This window comes from Myotis brandtii, unplaced genomic scaffold (genome assembly GCF_000412655.1).
Source record: "Myotis brandtii unplaced genomic scaffold, ASM41265v1 scaffold103, whole genome shotgun sequence".
NCBI lineage: Eukaryota > Metazoa > Chordata > Mammalia > Chiroptera > Vespertilionidae > Myotis > Myotis brandtii.
The window spans coordinates 641,120-664,090 of NW_005353460.1; the positions used below are offsets into that span (position 1 = coordinate 641,120).

The 22,971-nt window shown below is 40.9% G+C and overlaps 1 protein-coding gene across 1 annotated transcript in view; it reads left to right on the plus strand.

The window, feature by feature from the left end:
- The window catches only part of KCNU1 (potassium channel, subfamily U, member 1), a 124,484-nt gene that overhangs the window by 86,792 nt on the left and 14,721 nt on the right, over window positions 1-22,971 (plus strand). Inside the window, 4 exon segments of the mRNA XM_005856502.1 lie at window positions 8,942-9,029; window positions 13,000-13,224; window positions 14,759-14,942; window positions 21,524-21,595. Of these exon segments, the coding sequence (XP_005856564.1) occupies window positions 8,942-9,029; window positions 13,000-13,224; window positions 14,759-14,942; window positions 21,524-21,595 (569 nt within the window).

Here is a 22,971-nt window from a genome sequence, read left to right on the forward strand (position 1 = left end):
TGGAGTGTCATCCCATACACCAAAAGGTTGTGGGTTCAATCCTCAGTGGAAGACAGCCAATTGATGTTTCTCTCATACATCAATATTTCTCCCTCTCCCTCTCCCTCTCCCTCTCCCTTTTCTTCTCTCCAACAAATGACTAAAACTAAGTAAACAATATTAGAAAGGCAATAAGTGACTTCTGAAAATTCCTTCTGGAGCTGAATTAGTAGGGGTAAGAGATGAGTTATTTAGATGGTTTCTTTTTTTTAATTTTATTGATTTTTTACAGAGAGGAAGGGAGAGGGATAAAGAGTTAGAAACATCGATGAGAGAGAAGCATCAATCAGCTGCCTCCTGCACACCCCCTACTGGGGATGTGCCTGCAACCAAGGTACATGCCCTTGACTGGAATCGAACCTGGGACTCTTCAGTCCCCAGGCTGATGCTCTATCCAGTGAGCCAAACCAGCTAGGGCTAGATGGTTTCTTGATGGGAACAGCCTCAGCTTCAAGAAATTCAGATATTCATGTCACCTCTATAGTCACACATAAGTCAAGGACTTGATGTTCAGCAGAAAGTTAATGCCAAATTAGAGGTGAACAGAATAGTATGAACATTCTACTTACTTTCTTTTGTTCTGATTCATCTTTAATTTAAAGAGCTAAGGTGCAGGAAACATCTACGTAAGAGCGCTTGTGACCTTCCTGCCTTATTAAGGCTGTCTCACCCTGGGACTCCTATCTCCCACTAAAAATCCTGACTCTTACCTTTCATCCCTAATAACAGCCTTATTTTAATCACTTCTTCTTGTTAAAGAACGCTAACCACAATCTTTTCCCTCCCACCAGAGACCCCTAACTCTAACTTTTCACCTTTAATTAAGGCACACCACTTTTTAAAAATAGCCATCATGTAACACATGGAGCAGAGGAGGGCTCCATGTCATGAGTGATCCCAAGTGGCTTCCATCTCCATTATCTCCATTGCTTCTTGACAGGTCGCTGGTGCTAAGTAAAATGTTATAATACTCAGGATGCCTTTATTCAACAGGCTTCCTTCCAGTGATGGCTTCCAGATGTGAGGAAATTTTAAAAGTCTGTGGCCCTCAACACATCATTAGGTCCTTCCAATGTTTCAAAAAATCTGTAATCACCAGCACACTAACAATTTGTCTCCATTTTGACATTCAGCCACAGGTATTTCAGAGAATTAAAGAAGGTGAATAAGAAAACTTTACAAATAACTTTCTATTTTTAGTGGGGGGGGGAATCTAATAATATTCAGGGACCCTGGAATTATTTTTATTTCCTCTGCACAATTTATTCCCTTCCCATTTGACACCCCTCTCTTTATCTGACACACATGCAGACACACACATGTGCACACTCACACCAGTGGCATTTTGATGGGTGCTAGTTTTTCTTGGTCCTAATTTCTTTTGGTGAGCTATTTCTGGTAATTGCCCTGGCCAACCTTTTCACCCCACTGCATAAGGAAAGCATTTTTGTCATGCTAATCTCTGACCCAGGCTTAATCCCATAAAACCTTAGAGACTATATCAGTATAATAAAAATATGAGCTAGTTTTCAGATATTTCAAATTTCTGCTTCCCACCTCTATATCCCACCAAAAAAAGTAAAAGAAAATATCTTGTTTGAAATTTGCATTTGTTTCCAGAGTGCTTTTAGGGTAAAAGTGTGAGAGTAACTTATGTCATTGTTCAGATCCCAGTCCATAGAGTAACCTCTATGTTCACTATGTCATTTGGTATTTAGAAGGTGTTGGGTGGGAAAGAGCATCTAAAAATGCAACTTCATGCAGTAAAGATTGGCTGAGGGAATTGTTCCCAATTAGATGTGAGGCTTGCCCTATGCCCTAGGGCCTAGGCTCTTCTGCTCAGGGCACAAACTCCAGCCTTTATGAAAAGCACCTGCTGCTTGAGGTCATGCCTCATTTGTCCTCACATTGTAGGAAATCCCAAATGCAATATCCATAAAATATAAAGGGCTTTAAATGAGGATCCATCTGGGGAATGGGTGAGGAAGAGGGAAGTTGTGTGTGTGTGTGTGTGTGTGTGTGTGTGTGTGTTTGTGTGTGTGTGTGTGTGTGTGTGATCTTTCTCATTGATCTCCCATCTGGTAACAATTTAAGTTCAGAGATGCCTCTATGCATGTTTTCACAGAATATACTCTGCAAAAAAATTGTCAGTTTATACTCATCAGAAATAAAGCAAAACTTAGCAGAGATGCTCAAATGGGAGCTCAGATGTCATCTCTTAGGAACACCACCCTATTTTTGCCTTTACCTGGGCTAGAGCCACTCTGACCTTGGGTCTAACTTCCAAGCAAAGGGGTGGAAAAAATTCTTTGCAGGGATTTTAAATTGTAAACATTGAAAACAGAGGCCATGGCTTTGATAGACTCCATCTGTAAAGCAGCACTGAAAGGCAAACAGAACACTCTTCACAGCTGATTTGGTTTACCCAAGAACACAGTTTACATTCTCCTGTGTAGACATTCATAATATCACACTGAATACAAAGATACCTTGAATTTTGGTATCTTAAAAATAACATTTATAATTTAAAAATAATCACACCTACCATCTTTCCTATTGAAGTTTATGATTCCATCATGGCTCTTCAAAAGTCTCTGCATATGCAAAGAATCAGGAGAGAGGGACCAGAAGGAGGGTGGAAGATATAATTCACTGGGACCTGCTTCTCTTACAATATACAGGCTCTGGCCACCCAACTGTTTCTTCTTCCAGTGAACACCAGCCAAACCCATCTACATACATAGAGATGTGCACAGGTTTCTGAGAGCACCATAAAAAGTTTTCAGGGCATAGAGTTTCAAGTTTTATTCTTCCTTCCCCTTTCTTCCTCCTTCCCTAGGAGCTTTTTATATGAGCAGGGAAAAGTGTCCCCATTCTGGCAGTGGAGAGGCCAGTTGAGTACCGAAAGCCTCCTGTCCTGAGCAAACCAGAAGAGTCAGTCACCCCAGCCGCCCCACGAGGTTGTCCTATTCCCCTCCTCTCCTGAGATTTTCCCACATGGCAACCAAAAGGGCATGGTGCTATAGAGACAGCCACGCTGCCCTCAGTGTAGGTCATGTCCCGTGAGATTCCAAGGCAGGTTATCTCTCATTTTACCCAGCAAAGGAGTCTCAGCATGGATTTCTGGTCAAGCTGGAGAGAGGCACTGAGCCTGGGGCAGAGTTTCCCTTTCTAATGGAGAAAGGAAGAGACCACAGAGGCCTTGCTAACGGGGAAGGTGGGCCGTGCTCTCTGCCTTCCGGAGATTCTCTGTGGTCCTGAAAGTTTCTCAGAGCTCCCAGGAGCCCCTTTTCACTTGCTCATACACAGGTTCCTGGGGGAATGGACTGTAAAATATTATACTTTTTTAAAACCATAAGTTTCTCTCCAAGGTAAAAATAATGCCGTGTAATGAGTAAATGGCAACCAGGTGAAACCAGAAATATAAAATAGGAATGTGGCCATAAAAGTTGAGATTCTGAAATCTGACTATAGCATGTGTGTATGTGTGTAGGGATACGTGTATATGTCTGTAAGATTTAGAGAGAGGGGGCAGGAGGGAAAGAGAGAAAATGATCAGGATGGAGTAGGAAGCACTAATTATACAACTTGCCCTCACACTTCCAAATTTTAGGTGATTTCTTTTTTCTCGATTCACAAAAGGTGGTGGCCAGAATTGAGATAAATGAGTATTTTCATGTTGAGAACAAACTGAATAGCCCTGTCACTAAATACAAAGTCATTGGAAAGAGTACAGTTGCAGCCTTCAAGATACAAAATCCTCAGTAGCATCAAAGACATCCCGAGACTAAGGATTTTTCCCAAAGATTGAACCAAGGAGGCCACGGAAACTTCTGGACACAGGGACACATTCCTCTTTTCCCCCCAACCCTCAGCCAAGGGACTTGTCATTTTCTCTATGCTAAGACTTTGTGAAACTTGTTAATTTTATTTAACTCAAGTCTTGAGCAAAAGATATGTTTTTCTGCGTCCAGGCCAGAAAACTCTCTGCTAAGAATTTACAAGCAGCCAATGGGGTTTTAAGGTTTCAAATGGAATGGTCACAAGCCAGGATTTGCAATCACATCCAAAAATGAGGCCTGTAAAATAAAAAATAAAAAACACACAAAAACATAGGTAACTTTTGAACTTTCTAATAGGAATTGTGGGCAGTGGAGGATCTCACCCATTGGCTGATCATTTTCAAGAATAATCAGAGTCAAGTCTATAAGTTGGAGGAAACAATGACCCAGCACTGAAACCTAGCCACCTTCTTAATAGAGGCTTTTCTGCATGGTTTATTCTCTTTCCCATCAGAAAGAGAGTAAGCCACAATTGTAAACCAAAGGCACATTGTCCTTCATTTATATTCCCCTTTAAGTGGTAGAATTGATACAAGGTAAGTTAGTATGGACATGGCAGAATAATTCTCTTCAAAATAGTCCCACGAAGCTTAAAGGAAAGAGCCTGCCATCCTCTGTTGAGAACAAACTGAATAGCCCTGTCACTAAATACAACACGTGTTCAAATGTGTGCTCATAGCACATTGGCTTCCTGCAGGAAGGCCGCCTGAAGAAAGGCAGTCATCCACAAAGACAGCTGCAGGCTTCATTCACACGCTGCTCTGCACATCCACAAGCGTCCTGGCTATAAGAGCTATTCTCTCCCACCCTACGTGACCTGTCAGCTTTCAGAGGTGGATGTCAGAGACATGACTAAGGATAGTTCAAGGTTCAAAGCCTCTTGGACGATGCCAGATGGAAGTACCATGCATTGCTTCTACAATAAGAAGTCTATCTTGTAATCAGTAAATCAACCCACCTTTCTCCCACAGATGTTCTACTGAGGGCCTTCTCAGATAGTTCCCACTGTGTTCCTTGCTGGGCTATCTGACATGGAAAGCCCCCTCACCTGGGAAGCTTCTACCTGTGGTCAGGATGTGGCTTTTCTCTTTTGTTCTGAATGACCTGGATGGTGCTGTGTGGCTACCTTTTCCTCCCATAGTGCCAGCCTTTATGGTATAATCCCTGTTTCCAAGTTCTAAGACTGCTAATACTGCACATTCTCATAGATGATTTATTAGTCTCTTTAGGAAGGTATATTTCTGCAAGGATCATGTCATTTTCAAGACATATGGCAGAAGGGAGCTTTAGTTAAGGCATGGTGAACTAAATTACATCAGGTTTTGCTTTGGCAAGGACACCAGATGGATGCCTTTGTGATGAAGTGGGTCTCCTCCAGCCTTTTCTTTTACGAAGGTCTCCAACAGGTGTTTCCTCTGAGGCATATCTGTTTTCCATAACATCAGAAGGAAAAAAGAAATGAATGAAGAATGAAGAAAGCTGTCTGTGACAGCTTGTGTACATAGATCTTGCTTTTATTATGAAAGGAAAGTGTATAGTGAATGATTTGCTATTCTGAGTCAAGTTAAAATATGCTTGGGAGAAGAATATCTTCCATTTGCCAAAAGGGCATTTAATTTTCAGATTAAAGACTCTTCATTCATTATGGGTGGGATGGGGGGTGGGAGGGTTGAGGAGGAGAAGTGTGGAAAAGCTGAAGAAAGTGACCAGAAGGAAAGTAGTGCTGAGGGCAGTGTGTGGGAAGCCACCTCCCTAAAGGGAACTTGGTACATTATTTCAGCATCCGAGGGAAGGTGTTTAGGAAACTACACATGGAGAGAAAATAAGGTTCTATGAATGAGTAGTAACATAGTCAGTTCTCCAAATTCTGATGAGCATCAAAACCAGACTTGGGCTCTAGCTGTGTTGCCTTTAACAACCTTTGCATAAAGCCATCACCATGGTTCTGTCTGGTACCATTAAGAGAACCTGTGTGGGGAAGCCTGGGGAGGGGAGGGGGTAGGTGGAGGGGGTCAATGGGGAGAAAAGGGGGACATATTTAATACTTTCAACAATAAAGATAAAGACAGAGAGAGAGAGAGAGAGAGAGAGAGAGAGAGAGAGAATGCCTGTGTGGCTCTTAGGATTCTGGGTTGGGGGCTCATGACTTAAGGATATTTAAACCCACCAAAAGGTATGTTAATTCAAATGAACAAGGTAACCCATTCTGGTCAAGCTGACTTTGAGGCTTACATCACAACATCTTCTGGCTAGGTAAATGACTAGAAGGTTATAAGTAGGTCTTAAATGGAGGGGAAAATAAGGATTGAACCTAGGCCTTGGCTGGTCTCATTAACAATTAGCCTCTATACTTTTCCAAACCCTTTGGCAGTGCCCCAATCCTCCCACTCCAGCTTCTCCATCTGGGTCTTCTCTCTGTCCAATCACTTTAGGTCTGATGCCTCAATCTCAGTTTACCTGAGTTATTTTGTCTGAAAGAAATATGACTTAAGATAGCAATTTAGAAACTAACCTGGTAAAAAGAGAAAATAAATGGCTTGTCATTTTGTTGGAGTCTGAGACTTTGGGCCAGGTGTTGAATTATAAGCTATATTAATTCACAGGGAGAACCCCTAACCCTTAGCACAGAGAGAAATCAGTTGTATTGTTCCCAGGATGTACAATAAAACCTCACAGGAGAATTCTGTCATAAGCTATTGATTACCAGGGCAGAACCTATAGCATAAGACAGTATAGTGTATCTCAAAAGGGGTTTTAAGGGATAGTAAAAGATATTTTTAAATATAATGAAATAAGTGAGTACATAAGTAACTGTAAAAGATTTTTTTGGTGAAATAAGTGTGTAAAACACTGTTTTTATACAAACGTTAAAGGATTTTACTTTTGCAAAGCTTTTCAGAACCTTCATATGCTAAAGTGTAGTGTGGATCTCAAAGAGGTGATACTTTACTCAAAATTTATTGGACTACAGAACACAGTTCCTTAGAGCTTCTCCTGTTACTGATATTCCACAGAACATGTTTTTTAGAAAAGGCATTTGTGTTAAGATAGGATGGACTTATGATGCTGTGGTAGCAATTAATGAAATCCCAGTGGCTTAGCACAACAAGTGTGTATTTCTTGTTCATGTTGCATGTCCAACACAGGTCAAGTGGGCCAGGCACTCTCTTCCACACAGTCACTCATGTACTCAGGCTGGTCATCTCTATGGCAGGTTAGGGAGAGCCTGAGAATAGCATGGGGGCTTTCACTGTGTCGGCCATCACTTCTCACATTTCACTGGCCAAAACAGGTCATGTGGCCCCTTCCCAAGGCCTATATCCTAAGGAAGGAAAGAATTGGATATTGTGAGCCCCAGTAATCTCAACCTCAGCATTATATTCAAATGCTAGCTTTATAATTTGTTAGCTCTGTGTCTTTTATCCATAAAATAAAGGGTGTTCTTTAAAATCTCTGGCAGAAACAGAAATGCTCATCAAATATTTCAATTGCTTCCCACATTCCTAACCCCCCTTAAAGTTAGCAGGAGCCATGTGACTAGTTCTGGCCAATGAAATATGAGCAGCAGTGATGTATGCCACTTTGGGCCACAGCGTAAATACCTGGGCTTGATTCTCCAGTTCCTTTCTCTTCCCTTGCTTTAATGACTGAGGAGGATATATGTGCCAAGTGTGTCACCTTAAGATGGTAGAGCCTCTGTCCCCTTAAGACTCTGAATGATTGTGTGGAGCAGACCCATCTGTTCAACTGAGTTATTATAGGTAAGAAATAACCAGTGTTGCATTAAGCCCCTGGTATTTTGATGTCATTTCTGCATACTATTCCTAGATTCTCTTGACTTAAATGGGTCCTTTTGAATACTAAATTTTATGTGATTTTAAGAGTGTCTTTTATTCTCTAACAAGCAAATATTCATTCCTTAGGATGTGAGTGAAATTTTTCAAAAGATTGTCTAACCCTTTTTAGTGATTGAATATTTTATATGATAAACATTGTGCCTAATGGCAGTATGGGGTGATCACGTGGAGGGCTTTGCCAAGATCTAGATCAAGATTAGAGCAGAGTCTAGTCAAATTCTGGTCAGTGATGGAAGCTGTAAATAATGCAAAATGCATTTAATCAGAAAGGATGTTTCAACAGAGAACCATAGGAAAGGCATCAAAAGGAGAGGGGAGGAAAACTGACTAAGGAGAGAGATGCTACCCATGCCTTGATCTCACAGACTTTAAAATTTTATGTTCAAGTTCCCCAAACACCTCTCATGATTTACCCTAAGCAATAGTATCATTATGATACTACTAGAGGCCCGGTGCACAAAATTCATGCATGGGAGGGTGTCCCTCAGCCCGACCTGATCCAAAGCCTCCACGGAGGCTGCAGATCAGGCTCTGCCTCTCTCTCTCTCTAGGCCTCGCCAGCAGCCATGGTGGTTAGGGATCAGGCCCCACCTCTCTCTCCAGGCCTCTCTCCAGATCTGATCCACAGCCGCCTTGGCAGCAGTGAGGTTGTTACACCTCTGGCCCGCCCCCAGGCCAGAGGCATAATGACCTCGCCTCGCCTGTCTCCCCCGCCCACTCCCCCTGCCACCCCGCCCGCCCTCCAGCTGCCAGTCTTGCTGTGATAGGAGCCTGTGGGCCACAGGGGAGGGACCAAGAGGTGCTCCATGCACTTCCTGGTGACCGTTTGGTCATTTTGGTTGTTATGGCCATTGGCCTTTTATTATGTAGATTGCTTAGGGGAAAATTAAGAGTAGAAATAACTACCTTCAAAGCATATATAAACTAAGGTAAAAGGACTGATGTGTCTGTTAAACACACAGAGATGTGCACACACACACATGCACACACCACAAAATCCTTGTGACTTTTGCCAAAAGTATATAGTAGGTCTTGAGCTATGATGTAGTCTGGACATTCAGCTCCTGGTGTCCTGTTCTGGAGTGTCAGAGACCAGAGGTTATTCTTCACTTTGGGCTCAGGTTCTAATTAATTCCACATCTTGGCCGTGTTTCACCAGAGCCCCATGTGGCCTCAGGCTAACTCTCCATTCTTCTTATTTAGGAGTTTTCTCAAGGAAGATTCTGACTATCTTGATAGCAGCGGCATGTTTTACTGGTGCAAAGCAACTCATTTGGAAAAGGTGATTCTGGTAGGTGATCTTACACCAATTCTCAAATAAAATATAGTTTCTCTTAGGGTAAATGATACCCTTCCACTAGTTATAAGTACCTGCCTTTTCTCTTTGTAAACTATGAATTTTGGAGGAAAAACACATACTTCACCAGCCAGATGAATGGTTTGCAGGGCAATAGATGTGATATTTGACAAAGACTATGTGTATAAAATCCTGGGATTTAAAACAATTAGATTCTTCAGCTACTTCTTCTCCCCTTTAACAGTTTAACTGAGTCAGTTATTCAGAATAATGTTTTCCTGAAACTTTACTGTTTTGCTAGTAAATCTAATTAATTTAAATGCACAAGGAAACTCCTTATTTATAAGAACTCTGCAGTCTTTTCTTTTTATAAAATAACTAGAGGTCTGGTGCACAAAATTTGTGCACTCAGGGGGTGGTCCCTCAGCCCAGGCTGCACCCTCTTGCTGTCTGGGAGCCCTCAGGGGATGTCTGACTGATGGCTTAGGCCCGCTGCCCCCACCCACGGGCCTAAGCCATCAGTCTGACATCCTTAGTGCTGCCACGGAGGCAGGAGAGGCTCCTGCCACTGCCGCTGCACTCGCCAGCCAAGAGCCCGGCTTCTGGCTGAGCAGCGCCCCCCTGTGGGAGCACACTGACCACCAGGCGGCAGCTCCTGCATTGAGCGTCTGCCCCCTGGTGGTCAGTGCATGTCATAGCAACCAGTCATTTTGCTATTCAGTCGATTTCATATTAGCCTTTTATTATATAGGATAAACATTTTCCTAATCTATTGGTTTTAAAGTTCGAATTTTCTATAGTAGTTTTTCTTAAAGCTGGCTATATTTATATGTAACACATAAGCCAAGCATGCATCTCCTAGATGCCTGCCCCCTACAACTTGGGTGAATCCTTATAGATATTAGAATCCTGTCTCTGTCCTCTCAAGTTAATGAACTCTGCTCACTGAAATGCCAGCAACTAAAATGTAAAAAGCCTTGTATCCTAGTGCAGGTTCTGAAACCTGCTTTCTGGATCTCCATCTATTCTCATTTTTCAGAATTAGAAACTCAAGTATAACCTCAGTAGTTGGTAAATTTAACTAATAAAAAGGATTTGCTTGCATGTTGTATGAACCCTATATAATATTTTCAACTATGACTAATTGACATTTATGCATTTTTTTGCTTTCCAAAAGTACAGTGGGGCCTTGACTTATGAGTTTAATTTGTTCTGTGATGGAGCTCGTAACTCAAATTACTAGTATGTCAAATCAAAAAGTGAACGAGTGAGACATGTGATGCTGGGCTGATGTTGTGGCGTTCACTGTGCCAACTAGCGGTGGGGTATCTGAAGTTGGCTCATAACCCAAATTTTAGCTCGCAACTCAAAGCAAAAAATCAGCCGAGAGATGGCTCGTATCTCGAAAAACTCGTTAGTCGGGACACTCGTAAGTCAAGGCCCCACTGTAGTTCAGTTTGCTTTTTTTCCGTTACACACACACACACACACACACACACACACACACAATCCTTGTGCTAGTGTCCTGACATAATATATCTCAATTTTTGTAAAAGCATGATCAGTCATTTGATCAGAAGCACAAAATTGTTAGAGCTGTCATATCAGCAAGAAGATTATTAGGGTTACTAAAACTCACTATTTTAGCAATTAGGTCTTATTCTTAACCCAGCAAAATAAACACCTTTTGAGCAGGCAGCCAAACATGTTTTCAGTGGGAGGGAAATTTTTGGAAAGGTTGGGAAGTTGCTTGCAGATGGAGGTATCCAAGAGACCTAGAAACGGAAATAGAAGATGTTTTATCAGAACATACTTATGGAGCATGCAAACAGATTTATTTCTATGATAGCTATCTTCTTTATGACACTTGGTGTGGAATGTAGGTCAGAACACCAACTTGAGTCTGTGGTAAATATAGAAGGGCTTCTAGTTTAAGAAATTGTAAGGGTTTTGAAACTTGTGACCCTATAGGAGAAATGTCCAGATTGAAAAATCCAGGGAGTCTTTGGGCTAGTTTAGTTTACAGAAGGGTCAAGTGGAAGTGGTTGCTTTAAGTTACTTTGAACAAATAGTGCATGCTTTCCTTCCCCCAAAAGCCACCAACTTTCTTAACCAGAAGACAGTTTTGTGCCACAGTTTCTTGGGGGAAATTGCCTCTCTAGCTGTGCCTATTAATGCACTCTGCCATGTATCTTGTTTCTAATTGTTTAGTTTGACTTAGAAGAGCAATGGTTGACCTATAGACATGTTGCATTAAATACTGTTAGAGGCTTCATTATTCAAGTTAAAACTAATTGGTTTAGCTAGAGATGATTATTTAATAGATTTGGTTAAGATTGATATCACTCTTTAGGAAGACTTTCCAGACTAGTAGCTTGATTTCCCCTCATAGGGGGATTGCTTTTGGAAAGAGAGTATGTCTTATTATATGCTAATTTGACAGTTTCTAATTGTTGAGATGTCAGTTGTTACTTATTTATCCTGTCAGATTTCATCAGCCCCTGTTTCATAGAAGCTTGTCATTTAATCCAGCTACGGACTGGCATGAGGGAGAATGGTATAGCTATTTGAAATATTCCGAGTCTTCAAGTGCTCAGGCATGTAAAACACACTAACACATGACATGCTTTTAAATACATTTAACTTGTTGTCCATCATCTTCCAAAAGTCCTCCTCTGAAAATCTAGGAATTCCCCACGATTCACATTTGATCAATAATTATTGAACAACAGTTAATGAGTCGAACACTGTATTTTCAATATATAATTTAGTTTCTACAGCAGGATTAACTTCTATTTATTTTTAAACCACTTAAACTTAGAGTCAGAGAGATTAAGTACTCTGTTCATACTCATACCACTAATGGCAAAATAAAAATACCAAACCAGATCCAGGGCATGCTCAACTTCATCCCACCTCCATGAGAGGAGACCATGACTCATTTCCTGAAAGATATCAGAGAAAAGCTGGAAATAAATTTCCTTCAGGAATACCATTCCTTTTTTTAAAAAGTTACACTTATTACTTTTTAAAGTCTCTATGGGTGTGAGGAAACCCTTATCTAAGTCTTCATCATGTATATTACTTTATTTTCAAATTAGAGCTATAGGAGAGATATTAATAGCTGGCAATGCCAATCAGGGTATGAGACATATTCAAATATTTGGGATCAAATGGAATTTTTATAGCTTCTAATTTCTTGTGCACTTCCTATGAGTAATTTTCTCAGCTCTGCAAAGAGTCTATTGAATCAGCTCAATTTTTATAAAAACATGATCAATCATTTCATCAAAAGCACAAGATTGTCAGAGCTGCCACATCAACTAGAGACTGTTAGGATTGCTGAAACCCACCATGTTAGCAATAGTCCTATTCTAATCTAAGAAAAATGGTTATTACATTTAAATACTAGGTTGAACCATGTAAAATTGCTGATATTCAACCATTCTTGACCCATAAAAAGGGAATTTCATATGGTTCAAACTAATATGTATTTTTATATGTATGAAAATCCACTGAAAACTGCAAGATGTTGGGCAACTTGATGTAATTTTCAGGGCTCACTGGAAGACATAAGTTTAGCAAAGGAACTTGGAATGTTTAGTTTATCATTGAATCTTATTATAGCACATACAAGGCTCAACACATATAATGAAAATAAGATATTTTCCCCATTTGGTTCAGTGATTTCACATTGAATTGAGGAATGATGCTGCTCTCAGTTTAATTGATGCACTCTAGGCTAATAGAAAACTTAAAAGGGGGAAATAAGAAGGAACGCCACAAAAAGATCAAAGTATAATTGTCCCACCGTGAATAAGTTCCATTTTTTATGAGCTGTTTGCAAAATTCTGTTATCCTTGTGAGGTACTCCTGTGGATGGACCTCAAAGACTTTGGGTGAGGGGATGGAACCCTCTTTGTTGTTTCTAAAAATGACTACATTCTGACATGCTTATGCTTAGAAACGAACTGACAAGTCAAAACTTGAGTTTCGGAACCACATTGTGGCTTGTATCTTTGGAGATGCCCACTCAACACTGATGGGGCTTCAGAATTTTGTAATGCCCTTGAGGGCTAGCAACTATCCTCGGCAGGAGCTGAAGGACATTGTGTTCATCGGGTCTCTGGAATACATGCAGAGAGAATGGCGATTTCTCCGGAATTTTCCCCAGATTTACATTTTGCCTGTAAGTATCATATAAGGGCTAGTAAATATTTAGAATGGTAATAAATAGTACTACTACTACTACTAGTAGGAGTACTACTACTGCTAGCTTGCAGTCACATAGTGGTACCAGAAACTGTTCTATGCATTTTACATATATTAACTCATTTAACCCTAAAAATACCTCTCTGAGATAGATTTTTTTAAAGATGTTGAACTTTAGGCATGGAGAAAGTAAGTAACCTGTCCAAGTGGTAGGACTAGGATTTAAATTCAGACATTATGCTCAGGAGCTACTACTACTGCTAGCTTGCAGTCATATAGTGGTACCAGAAACTGTTCTATGCATTTTACATATATTAACTCATTTAACCCTAAAAATACCTCTCTGAGATAAATTTTTTTAAAGATGTTGAACTTTAGGCATGGAGAAAGTAAGTAACCTGTCCAAGTGGTAGGACTAGGATTTAAATTCAGACATTATGCTCAGGAGCCACCATGCTTAATGTTGATAACCATGTTTTATAGTCTTTATATAAATAAGAGTTTCTCTGCATTTCTGAGCCTGATTCTGAGTTAATGGCTAAAGCCAAGCTGATAGTGGCCAGTCTTTATGCTCTAACTTTCTCATCCATTCTGGAGACACATCTTTTCTAGAACATGTAATGCCACATGGTCCCTGATAGATATATGAAAAGGAGGAGTTAGGTTTACATTTCTGAGAAATAGGTCAGTTATGCATGTGGTATTACGGTTATAATTGTATTTACTCTGAACCCTCATAGGTCTGTATCCTATTATATGCAACCATCTCTTTGGATTTAAAGAAAACACATTATATGTCGCATGAAATGTACCAAAGTATTTGATTTTTATGCAAGAATGCTGGTGATGTTTAAGGAATATTTTTCAAACTTCAAAAATTGTTCTCCCAAAATTTCATTTGTTGTTTTTTTTTTAAAGTCACCGTAAGTTTCTCCTCACCACCCCCTTAGATTAGTTCAAAGAAAGGAAAAAAAAACAATGATCAGAATTCTTCCAATCCAACTAATATTAGAAATTACCAATATTTGAGTCCAAGGTACCTGAAGGTGGGGTCAGATCTATTCCTATTTTTTTTCATCAAAGAAAAAAAGCAACCACCACTTTGCTAGTTAATCTGGAACTGGCAAGTGGGGTCAGCTACAAGTGAAATGGTGAGGATAGAAAATTTGCCTTTAGATCCATAACTTCTCCTTTTTCTGTTTTTTTTCCCCCTTCACTAGTGTTTCCCTTCTTCATTTCTCTTCTCCCAATTGAGTCATTTAAATGGATTTTGGCTCCCCACTCTCTACCCTCCTTTGTCTCATCCCGATTGATTAAGATATTAATGATTGGTAAGGCTAAATGTGTCAGATACCAGGTAATGTGTCAGATACTTGTCTTAAAACCAAGTCGTTGGAAGCTGAAGAGTTGTTGGCTCAAAAATTATCACCCAGAAAGATCCACAACTGTGAGCCATGATATAAAATCTGTCCATCTGAGCGGTTCCTCCTCTGCCCCATTTCTCTCATTAGGGCTCTGCACTCTATACTGCAGACCTCCATGCAGTCAACATAGAGGAATGTTCCATGTGTGCTGTCTTATCCTCCCCACCCATGGCATCTCCCCAGACTTTAGTAGACTCACAGATCATCATGGCCACCCTCAACATAGGATCACTGCGGATGAGCTGCTCTGCCCGGACACCCTCAGAGGCAGGTAAGAACAACGCCCTGACAAGAAGAGGTTAGGGAGAATGGAATACGGAAAGAGCATTAACTTCTCTCTGAAGTACTTTAACCATGGGGAGGAGGAGTGGACAATTTAGTCCTTGGGAATCCTAAGTCAACTGAAAAATGATACCCATCTTCTACATGGAATGCATGTAGCACTTTTCCCATTTTAAGTAAAATCACAGAATTGCAAGTACTAACATTATTACTAATCAAATATCAGAGAAGATAGAACTTGGCATATTATTATAATGAATAGCAAGAATTATTATCATCAATGAAATTCTCATTGGATCTTGTAGATGTTCTAGTTATTATTTTTAGTTTCATGGTGGAGAGAATGAAGTATAATTCTCTTTTGCTCTTTGAGATGCTTTCAATACATGAATTTTAGAATATTATCTCTAAGGTGAGGTCTCTTCCAACTTCTGTAGAATAAAAATGTCACAATCCAACTTCAAAGTGGAATGAGATGGTGAGAAGAGATCTCTCCAGGATGGGAATTAGGTCTTTTCCTCCTTTGTGTTCCTCTCAGTACCTAGCACAGTTGTGGTCACTTAGGAGATGCTTAACACACTTATTGAATTGAAGCAAATGAGCCAGTGAACTGGACTCTTGAGTAGTTTCTACACATTTTTTGTGCCCAAGATATGCTTGACATAAGTTCCCACTACAAAATTGTGGTTTTCCTCCCTGTTCCCCCCTCCCCACCCCCAGAAAAAGCTTATATATTAGTCTATTTCTAAAAATTGACTACTGTCGCTGAACCAGTCACACTTATTGAATTGAAGCAAATGAGCCAGTGAACTGGACTCTTGAGTAGTTTCTACACATTTTTTGTGCCCAAGATATGCTTGACATAAGTTCCCACTACAAAATTGTGGTTTTCCTCCCTGTTCCCCCCTCCCCACCCCCAGAAAAAGCTTATATATTAGTCTATTTCTAAAAATTGACTACTGTCGCTGAACCTAATATGAAAGCCCTCTTATTGAAAAATTTTCTGTATCTAAAGCAGATTTTCAAATCAAGTAAATCATTATTGGAGTTCTCTGGATCCAGCATTTCCCTAAGGGGTGTTGATCCTCTGTGTCAAGGTTGGGTACTCGTCCTCTGGACTCATAGCTGCTGACTATAGCTCTTCCACTTTGCATGGAACTTGGAGAGGTCAGACATCTAAAGCATCATGAGACTTTCATAATTATGGATGTGAATAAAAATCTTCATGAGTAAAACTGGGAAACCAAAAGAACTCTGTCTGACTCCTAGGCACTGTTGCTAGGTGGGAAAATATAACATACTTGGGGCAAAGGAATAAACAAGTAATCTAGTCTAATCTTCTGTAGGTGAACTAAGCTATGTGACACACCCTCACTTAGCAACTAAACTCCACTCAGGTCTCAGGGTTTTGGGTTCTTTTGCAAAGAAGAACGAAAAGCAAAGCACTTCATAATGTCAAAGTACACTGAAAATCAGGACTAAGGAAGTGTGAGCCATACCTCTGCTGAGCAAATCTGAAGATCCATAAAATGCTGCTGTGTGCTGCACATAAATCCTTAGCTCAGCCATTAGAGTCACTTAGATTTACCCAATATTTGTGTGTGGTATGGGTGTGAGTATGGTGTGGGGAGGGCTGTGGAGGGTGAATGTGTAGGAAGTGTGAGTATATGCATGTGTGGGTGCCTGTGTGCATCATCTTGCAACTTTCTATAATTGGGCAGAGAAGTGTTCATTTTAAGGGCAGTATCATCAATATACAAATGAAACTGCCCACTCAATGAAAGCATGGGATAAACTGAACATCATAAGCCACCTAATTAATCATCTGGATGACTTGTCCTCCTTCTTATTATTTTTTAATTTTATATCCTATATAAGCTAGAAAGATATAAACCTATAATTTCAAGTCTGATTTCCTTTTTATCTAGTGATTTTCATCCTCTCACTCATCCAACAAAAATATTTTGATTCTGTATGATGTGTCTAACCTAGTACAGTCTAGAAGGTTGCACTTGAAGCAGCAACTTGCTGGATTGGTAGAAGGAGGTAGAGGAGAGGGAAAAGGGACTGGAAAGGAGGAAGAGAAAATAAAGGAACATCAAAGCACAAGGGTGGACAACAGTAGATTTACAATTGTGAGTATGCAGAACACAGTTTGTTTCTGTATAATTATTTATTAATTATTGTATTACTTAGTTGCACAACAAGTATCAACCTACTTTTGCTTACCCCTTACTTGTGCCATCATGAAACATGGATAGGTTCTTCCCCAAAGATAAAAGGGAAAGTTTAGAGAAAAATTATTCTGTAGGCCTAGTACCATTTCTTTAATGGGTGTCATACACACTTGTATGATGGGGAAATATAACTGCAGGCAACTCTACTGGGCTACCTAACAGAAGTCATCTAATCTGCTTATCTGGTGCTATAGCATCAGTCAAGTCACATTCTGAGCATGTGTAAATAGTAAAGGACCAGTACTCAGAAACCTCACCAATTACTCTAGCATTATAGGAATCTACCTGAAGTTTATATATAGGCATCCCCAATCCGCAGAGAAGCCTGGTAATATCTGCTTGCACCATAAGAGGTAAAAATGGGACCACCTACCTCTCTGAGAGTCGACAATGTAAAGCAGTGGTTCTCAACCTGTGGGTCGTGACCCCTTTGGTTGATGACCCTTTCACAGGGGTCGCCTAAGACCATCGGAAAACACATATATAATTACATATTGTTTATGTGATTAATCACTATGCTTTAATTATGTTCAATTTGTAACAATGAAATTGGGGGTCACCACAACATGAGGAACACTATTAAAGGGTCGCGGCATTAGGAAGGTTGAGAACCACTGGTGTAAAGGATTTTGAAATTCTGTAAGGAGGCAGAAAACGTCTCCCCAGCTGATCATCAACATAAGACGAGTTGATGGGCAGTTTTCTTTCTCTTTCTCTAGGACTGTGGTTCTCAACAAGGGGCAGTTTTTCCCCCCAGCAGTCATCTGACAATGTCTGTAGACAGTTTTGTTTTGTCACAACTTGGAGGAATGCTATTGGCATCTAGTGGGTTGAGGTCAGAGATGCTGCTGAACATCCTACAATGCACATGATGACCCTACATGACAAATACCTTTTTGGCTCAAAATCTCAATAGTACTGAGATTAGAAATATCACCCTAGTATGAGCCTTTTCTGGGATCAGTGGTCCTTTCTCCATCTTCCCAATCATGATAAACTTGTACATGAAGCCCATCTAGGACCACAGTGCTACTCCATGCAGTGATTCTCCCAGGGACGTTGAGGGTGTGGGGACAGCAGAGGGCAGAATCTCGGAAGGATTAGTAAGAATACCGGGCCTCCTGGCCATCTCCATGGAAAGCTGTAGGTTTTCCAGTGATGTCCTAATTGCTGCCCTGTCACATCACAAGAAGAACAGGTTGGCAAACCTAGGTACTGAACTAAATAATCTGTGGCATAATCTAAACATATAACGGTAATTAAGTCTGACAACTTAATATGCTACTGAAATTTAAATGTACTGTAGTAATCTACAATTAAGCACTCTTTTGTAATAGTAGCCTGCCAGCCAGGAAGATTTCAGGTATAATGCTGTGTATTATGAGCTCCCAGAAATATTGACATTGGTACAATGCACCCAGGCTATGATCTGACACATATTCCAATTAACCATTGCTCCACAAGAGGAGATGGAGCTAAGGTGGTTGCTGTCCTTCAGATGGTGTCAAAAGCAGACACTCAGCAGCCACTTTAGCCAACCCAATGTGAACACTTCTGTATCCAATAAGGACATTTAACTTCGAAAGTCAAGAAGATCCAAACCCTTTTCTAGAGGGAACTGGGATCAGAAAGTGGGGTTCAAAGGAGGACTGCACCTTTGAGGGAAATTGGCCTCAATATTTTACTGGACGTGTCAGCCAAACCTTGAATATTTTATTAGGGCTACAAAGTGGCCCTTAAAAGGGCCTAGGCTTTGAAGTTGGTGCCGATTGGGGTATGAAAAACCATCCATCATTTACAGGCCATTTAACCTTGGGCAAGCTATGTAAACCCTGAGTCGGTTTCTTCAAATGTGATCTAACTATATTGATTCACAGATTTGTTGGGAGCCTGGTATAATTCTTATCTCCTTATAGCTTGTACTGCTCACAGCAGCCAGAGGGACCTTTTACAAGTATTTATCAGATCATGTCAGTTCCCTGCTTAAAACCCCATAGTGATAACCCAGGGCAATTATAGGAAAATAGGGTCTTGCAGGCCCGAAGGGAGTTTGATTTTCTCCCACTTCATTCTGTCTGTACTGGCTCTTTCCTGCCTTAGGTCCCTTTTCCCATTACCTCTGCCTGGATGGCTTTTTCTCACCTCTCAGGACTCCATTCCAAGACAGAGAAGCCTCTCTTCAAACCCTATCTAAAATCATCTCTGCAACTCAATCACTAGCCCCTACAGTTGTGTTTTGTTTTTGTTTTCACAGTATGTATCACTACTTGAAAATACATATTTTGTATTTGCAACATGTGGCATGTAACTGGGGCAGGGATTCCACAGTCCTAGGTGCAATAGATACTCTTAAAATTTGTAGAAGGGAGAATGGAAAGGGGGGTAAGGGACACCCAGCAAATAAAGCATCTGCACAGTTCTGAGAATAAGGCAGATTCTCAGTTCCCCCAGGACTTCCTGTATCATGGAAATCCCAGAGGTATTTTTTTTAAGAAAAACAGTTTATGGTGTTCAGATTAATCACAACTAAGATTCACTGGTGAATTAGGACATCTGAGCTCTAGCTATCGATGTTAACCTTGCTTTTTTTTGAGATTTATAACATAAGTTTCAGGTGTACAACATAATTTGATATCCATGCTCACCACCAAAAGTCTGTTTCTGTTTCTCACCATATATTTTACCCCTTTTACCCATTTCACACTTCCCCTACTGGTGACCACCAATCTGTTGTCTGTGTCTGAGAGTTTATTTTGGTTTTATTTGTTCATTTGTTTCTCTGTTGTTGTTGTTTTTACATTTTCTGTTTTAGATCCTACATATGAGTAGAATCTTATGATTTGTGTCCTTTTCCATCTGACTTATTTCACTTAGCAAAATATCCTCAGGTCCAACCTTCCTCCTAGACAGCTGTGTGAACCATGTTAGCCCTTGGGGCTTCCATTTCCTCACCTGCATTCCCAAGGTCACCACCAGTGCTGACTGTACCCAAGTGTGTTGGGCTCTTCCTGTGCAGCTTCAGTTTTTACCCCAAATCCTCCTTGAAGCATGACTCGGAATTTCAGTGGCTATTAGAAACATATTCACCTCTACTCTCCATTAACAAGAAGTGGCCGTTTTACTGAGTATTTCCTGGGGGAGATGGAACAGGTGGTAAATACTGCAGAATATAGCTTTTTTTTCTGACAGAAATCTACCCTTGGGTTTTCTCTTTTCCCCTGTCCCATCACCCTCCTTTTATCTGTCCCTCAGGCTGTCTTACCTAACCCGCTCACTTCATTTCACATCTCACTCTTCCCACCTATCACTTATCTGGCTCCGTAAACAGAGGACCTCCAAATATTTCACCTTCTTCCTAGGAAGCAGGGGATTTTAATTAAAAGCAGAGTTTTAACTTTCACAGTATTTTTGCATTCTCAGAAAAGTTACAAAAGGTAGCCAACAGTTTTAAAACATAACTTCTGATGAGATAATTGTGTGCTTGTTTTTTAAACTGGTCCCCAGCTTCCTTTTCCTTTCTTTACTTTTTTTTTTTTTTAGTTTAACTTGGGGACCAAAACTCTAGTGTTGAAACTCTTCATAGTCCACTGCCTGATAAGGCTGTTTGGGGCTAGTGCTGTGCATCAGCTCTTTCAGAGTCAAGGCTCACAGAGGAAAATGAAGGGCCTCACCTCCTGACCCAGGAGGGAAATCTGTCTGTAAACTGAACACAAAGGGCAAAGATGACAAGTGGCAACCCAACCCCAGTCTTTAAGGAACTCCAAAGGCATTCTAGGCTGCAAGAGGCCAACCAGAGATGGGAGGCAGCCAGTTCTGCTGAAGAAGAAAGAAGATGTGAATAGTGTCTGGACCCAGAGAAGCTCTCAAAGAGGCAGATAGCACCAGCAGCCGAAACCACTTGCAGTGTTACCAAGCGCACGCACAGAGCAGCACTGCCTGCTTATTCATACTTTCCTAGCAGTCCTACAAGCAAATGGATGTGGTTAAAGGTACAGCCTGTCTGAGCCATTACCCACACTGTGGAGAACAATCATATTTTACTTATGTTATCAATAAGCAAATACCGGTAAAGCTTTACTTACACACACACACACACACACACACACACACACACACACACACACACACAATGTCCCAAAACTAGATGCCAAAGATGCCCAAATATTTTATTTCTCTAAATATAGAAAAGGATTTGGGATTTGGGATTTGGGCCTGAGTGGACTTTGCAAAGCACTAAGTTGCAGAGTATCTTTCTCCATCCTTGTCACATTTTGCAAGCCCCTTTGTTTGCATTTATCAATCTCTTGTTTTCTGTCATCCTCTGTGTCTACAGATGACATTTCACCCCGCCTCAGTGAATCTGGGAAGTCATGGTGCCGAAGAATCCCCATCCTCACTGAATTGAGTAAGTCCTGTTTCAAGGAAAATACAAGGGAAAAACCTATTTGATCCAGAATTAATGTCCCAGGGTTCTTTTTAAAATCCACAGTCCAAGGACTGAAGAAGCAGAATGGGGCCCAAGAGCATTAAGTGCTTGATGAGACATTACACTGGCCTTTTTTTTTTTTTTTTTTTTTTTTTTTTTGTGACATGACCCGGCAGAGCCTGCTGCATTAGGGTGCAGGAATACCATCTGCGTTCCCCATTCCAAGTTTCCAGGAGAGGGAGACCAGCAGCTGGTTCACTCTTATTCAGAGGGAATCTCCCATGGGAGGGACATGAACTTGAAGACTGACAAAAGGGATCTTTCTATACCAACCTATCTACCCACCTGGGACTTTAAGTCAGTCACCTTCCTTTACTATAGTGATACCAGGGCCAGCACTAGGAGGCACCAAGGTGCAGACTTAAAGGTGACGCTCACTCTCAGGGTCCTTCAATTTTGTGTCCCTTGTGTCATCTTAATTCCAGTCCTGAGTGGTGGTCTTCTAAAAAGGGAATACTAGGTGCAGAAATATCAGAATAAGCTGTTATCTCTCACCAACACCTTATGGAAAATGCACATTAGGAAATGTTCCTGGATGTGAGGACCCCTGGAAGCAGAAAGCAGGGTAGGGAAGGTGCCCGGGTACTTTAAGGCGGGAGGGGTTGGGAGGCACTAGGGCAGTGGTTCTCAACCTTCTGGCCCTTTAAATACAGTTCCTCATGTTGTGACCCAACCATAAAATTATTTTCGTTGCTACTTCATAACTGTAATGCTGCTACTGTTATGAATCGTAATGTAAATATCTGATATGCAGGATGGTCTTAGGCGACCCCTGTGAAAGGGTCGTTCAACCGCCAAAGGGGTCGCGACCCACAGGTTGAGAACCACTGCACTAGGGGATTAATACTGGTAATAACTGATGAGAGAAGGGTAAGATGCCAAAAGGGGAACAGTGTCTTTCACACATATTAAACCAACTCAAAGACAATCCATTAGCTGGTCCTGGGCATACGATTTGACTGGATTCTATTGTATAGCAACATCCTTAATGGGCATTTTATGACTTTGAGTAAGCTGAGTGAGACTTACACCAAACTGGATAAACAAACCTCTTGGTCCCAGGAAGGAAGCAGGGGACATAGAGAGGAATCATAGGCAACACCACCATGTGATCTGGGAGTGACAGTGCAGCAGAAGGGAAATAGTCTGTTCACAGTGAATCCTGGAGCAGCAGCTCTTCAAATTCAGCTCTGAGGATCTCAGCTCTCTCGCTTTTTAAAAATCTATATTTTTGTTGATTTTAGAGAGAGGAAGGGAGAGGGAGAGATAGAAACATCAATGCATCAACATCCATT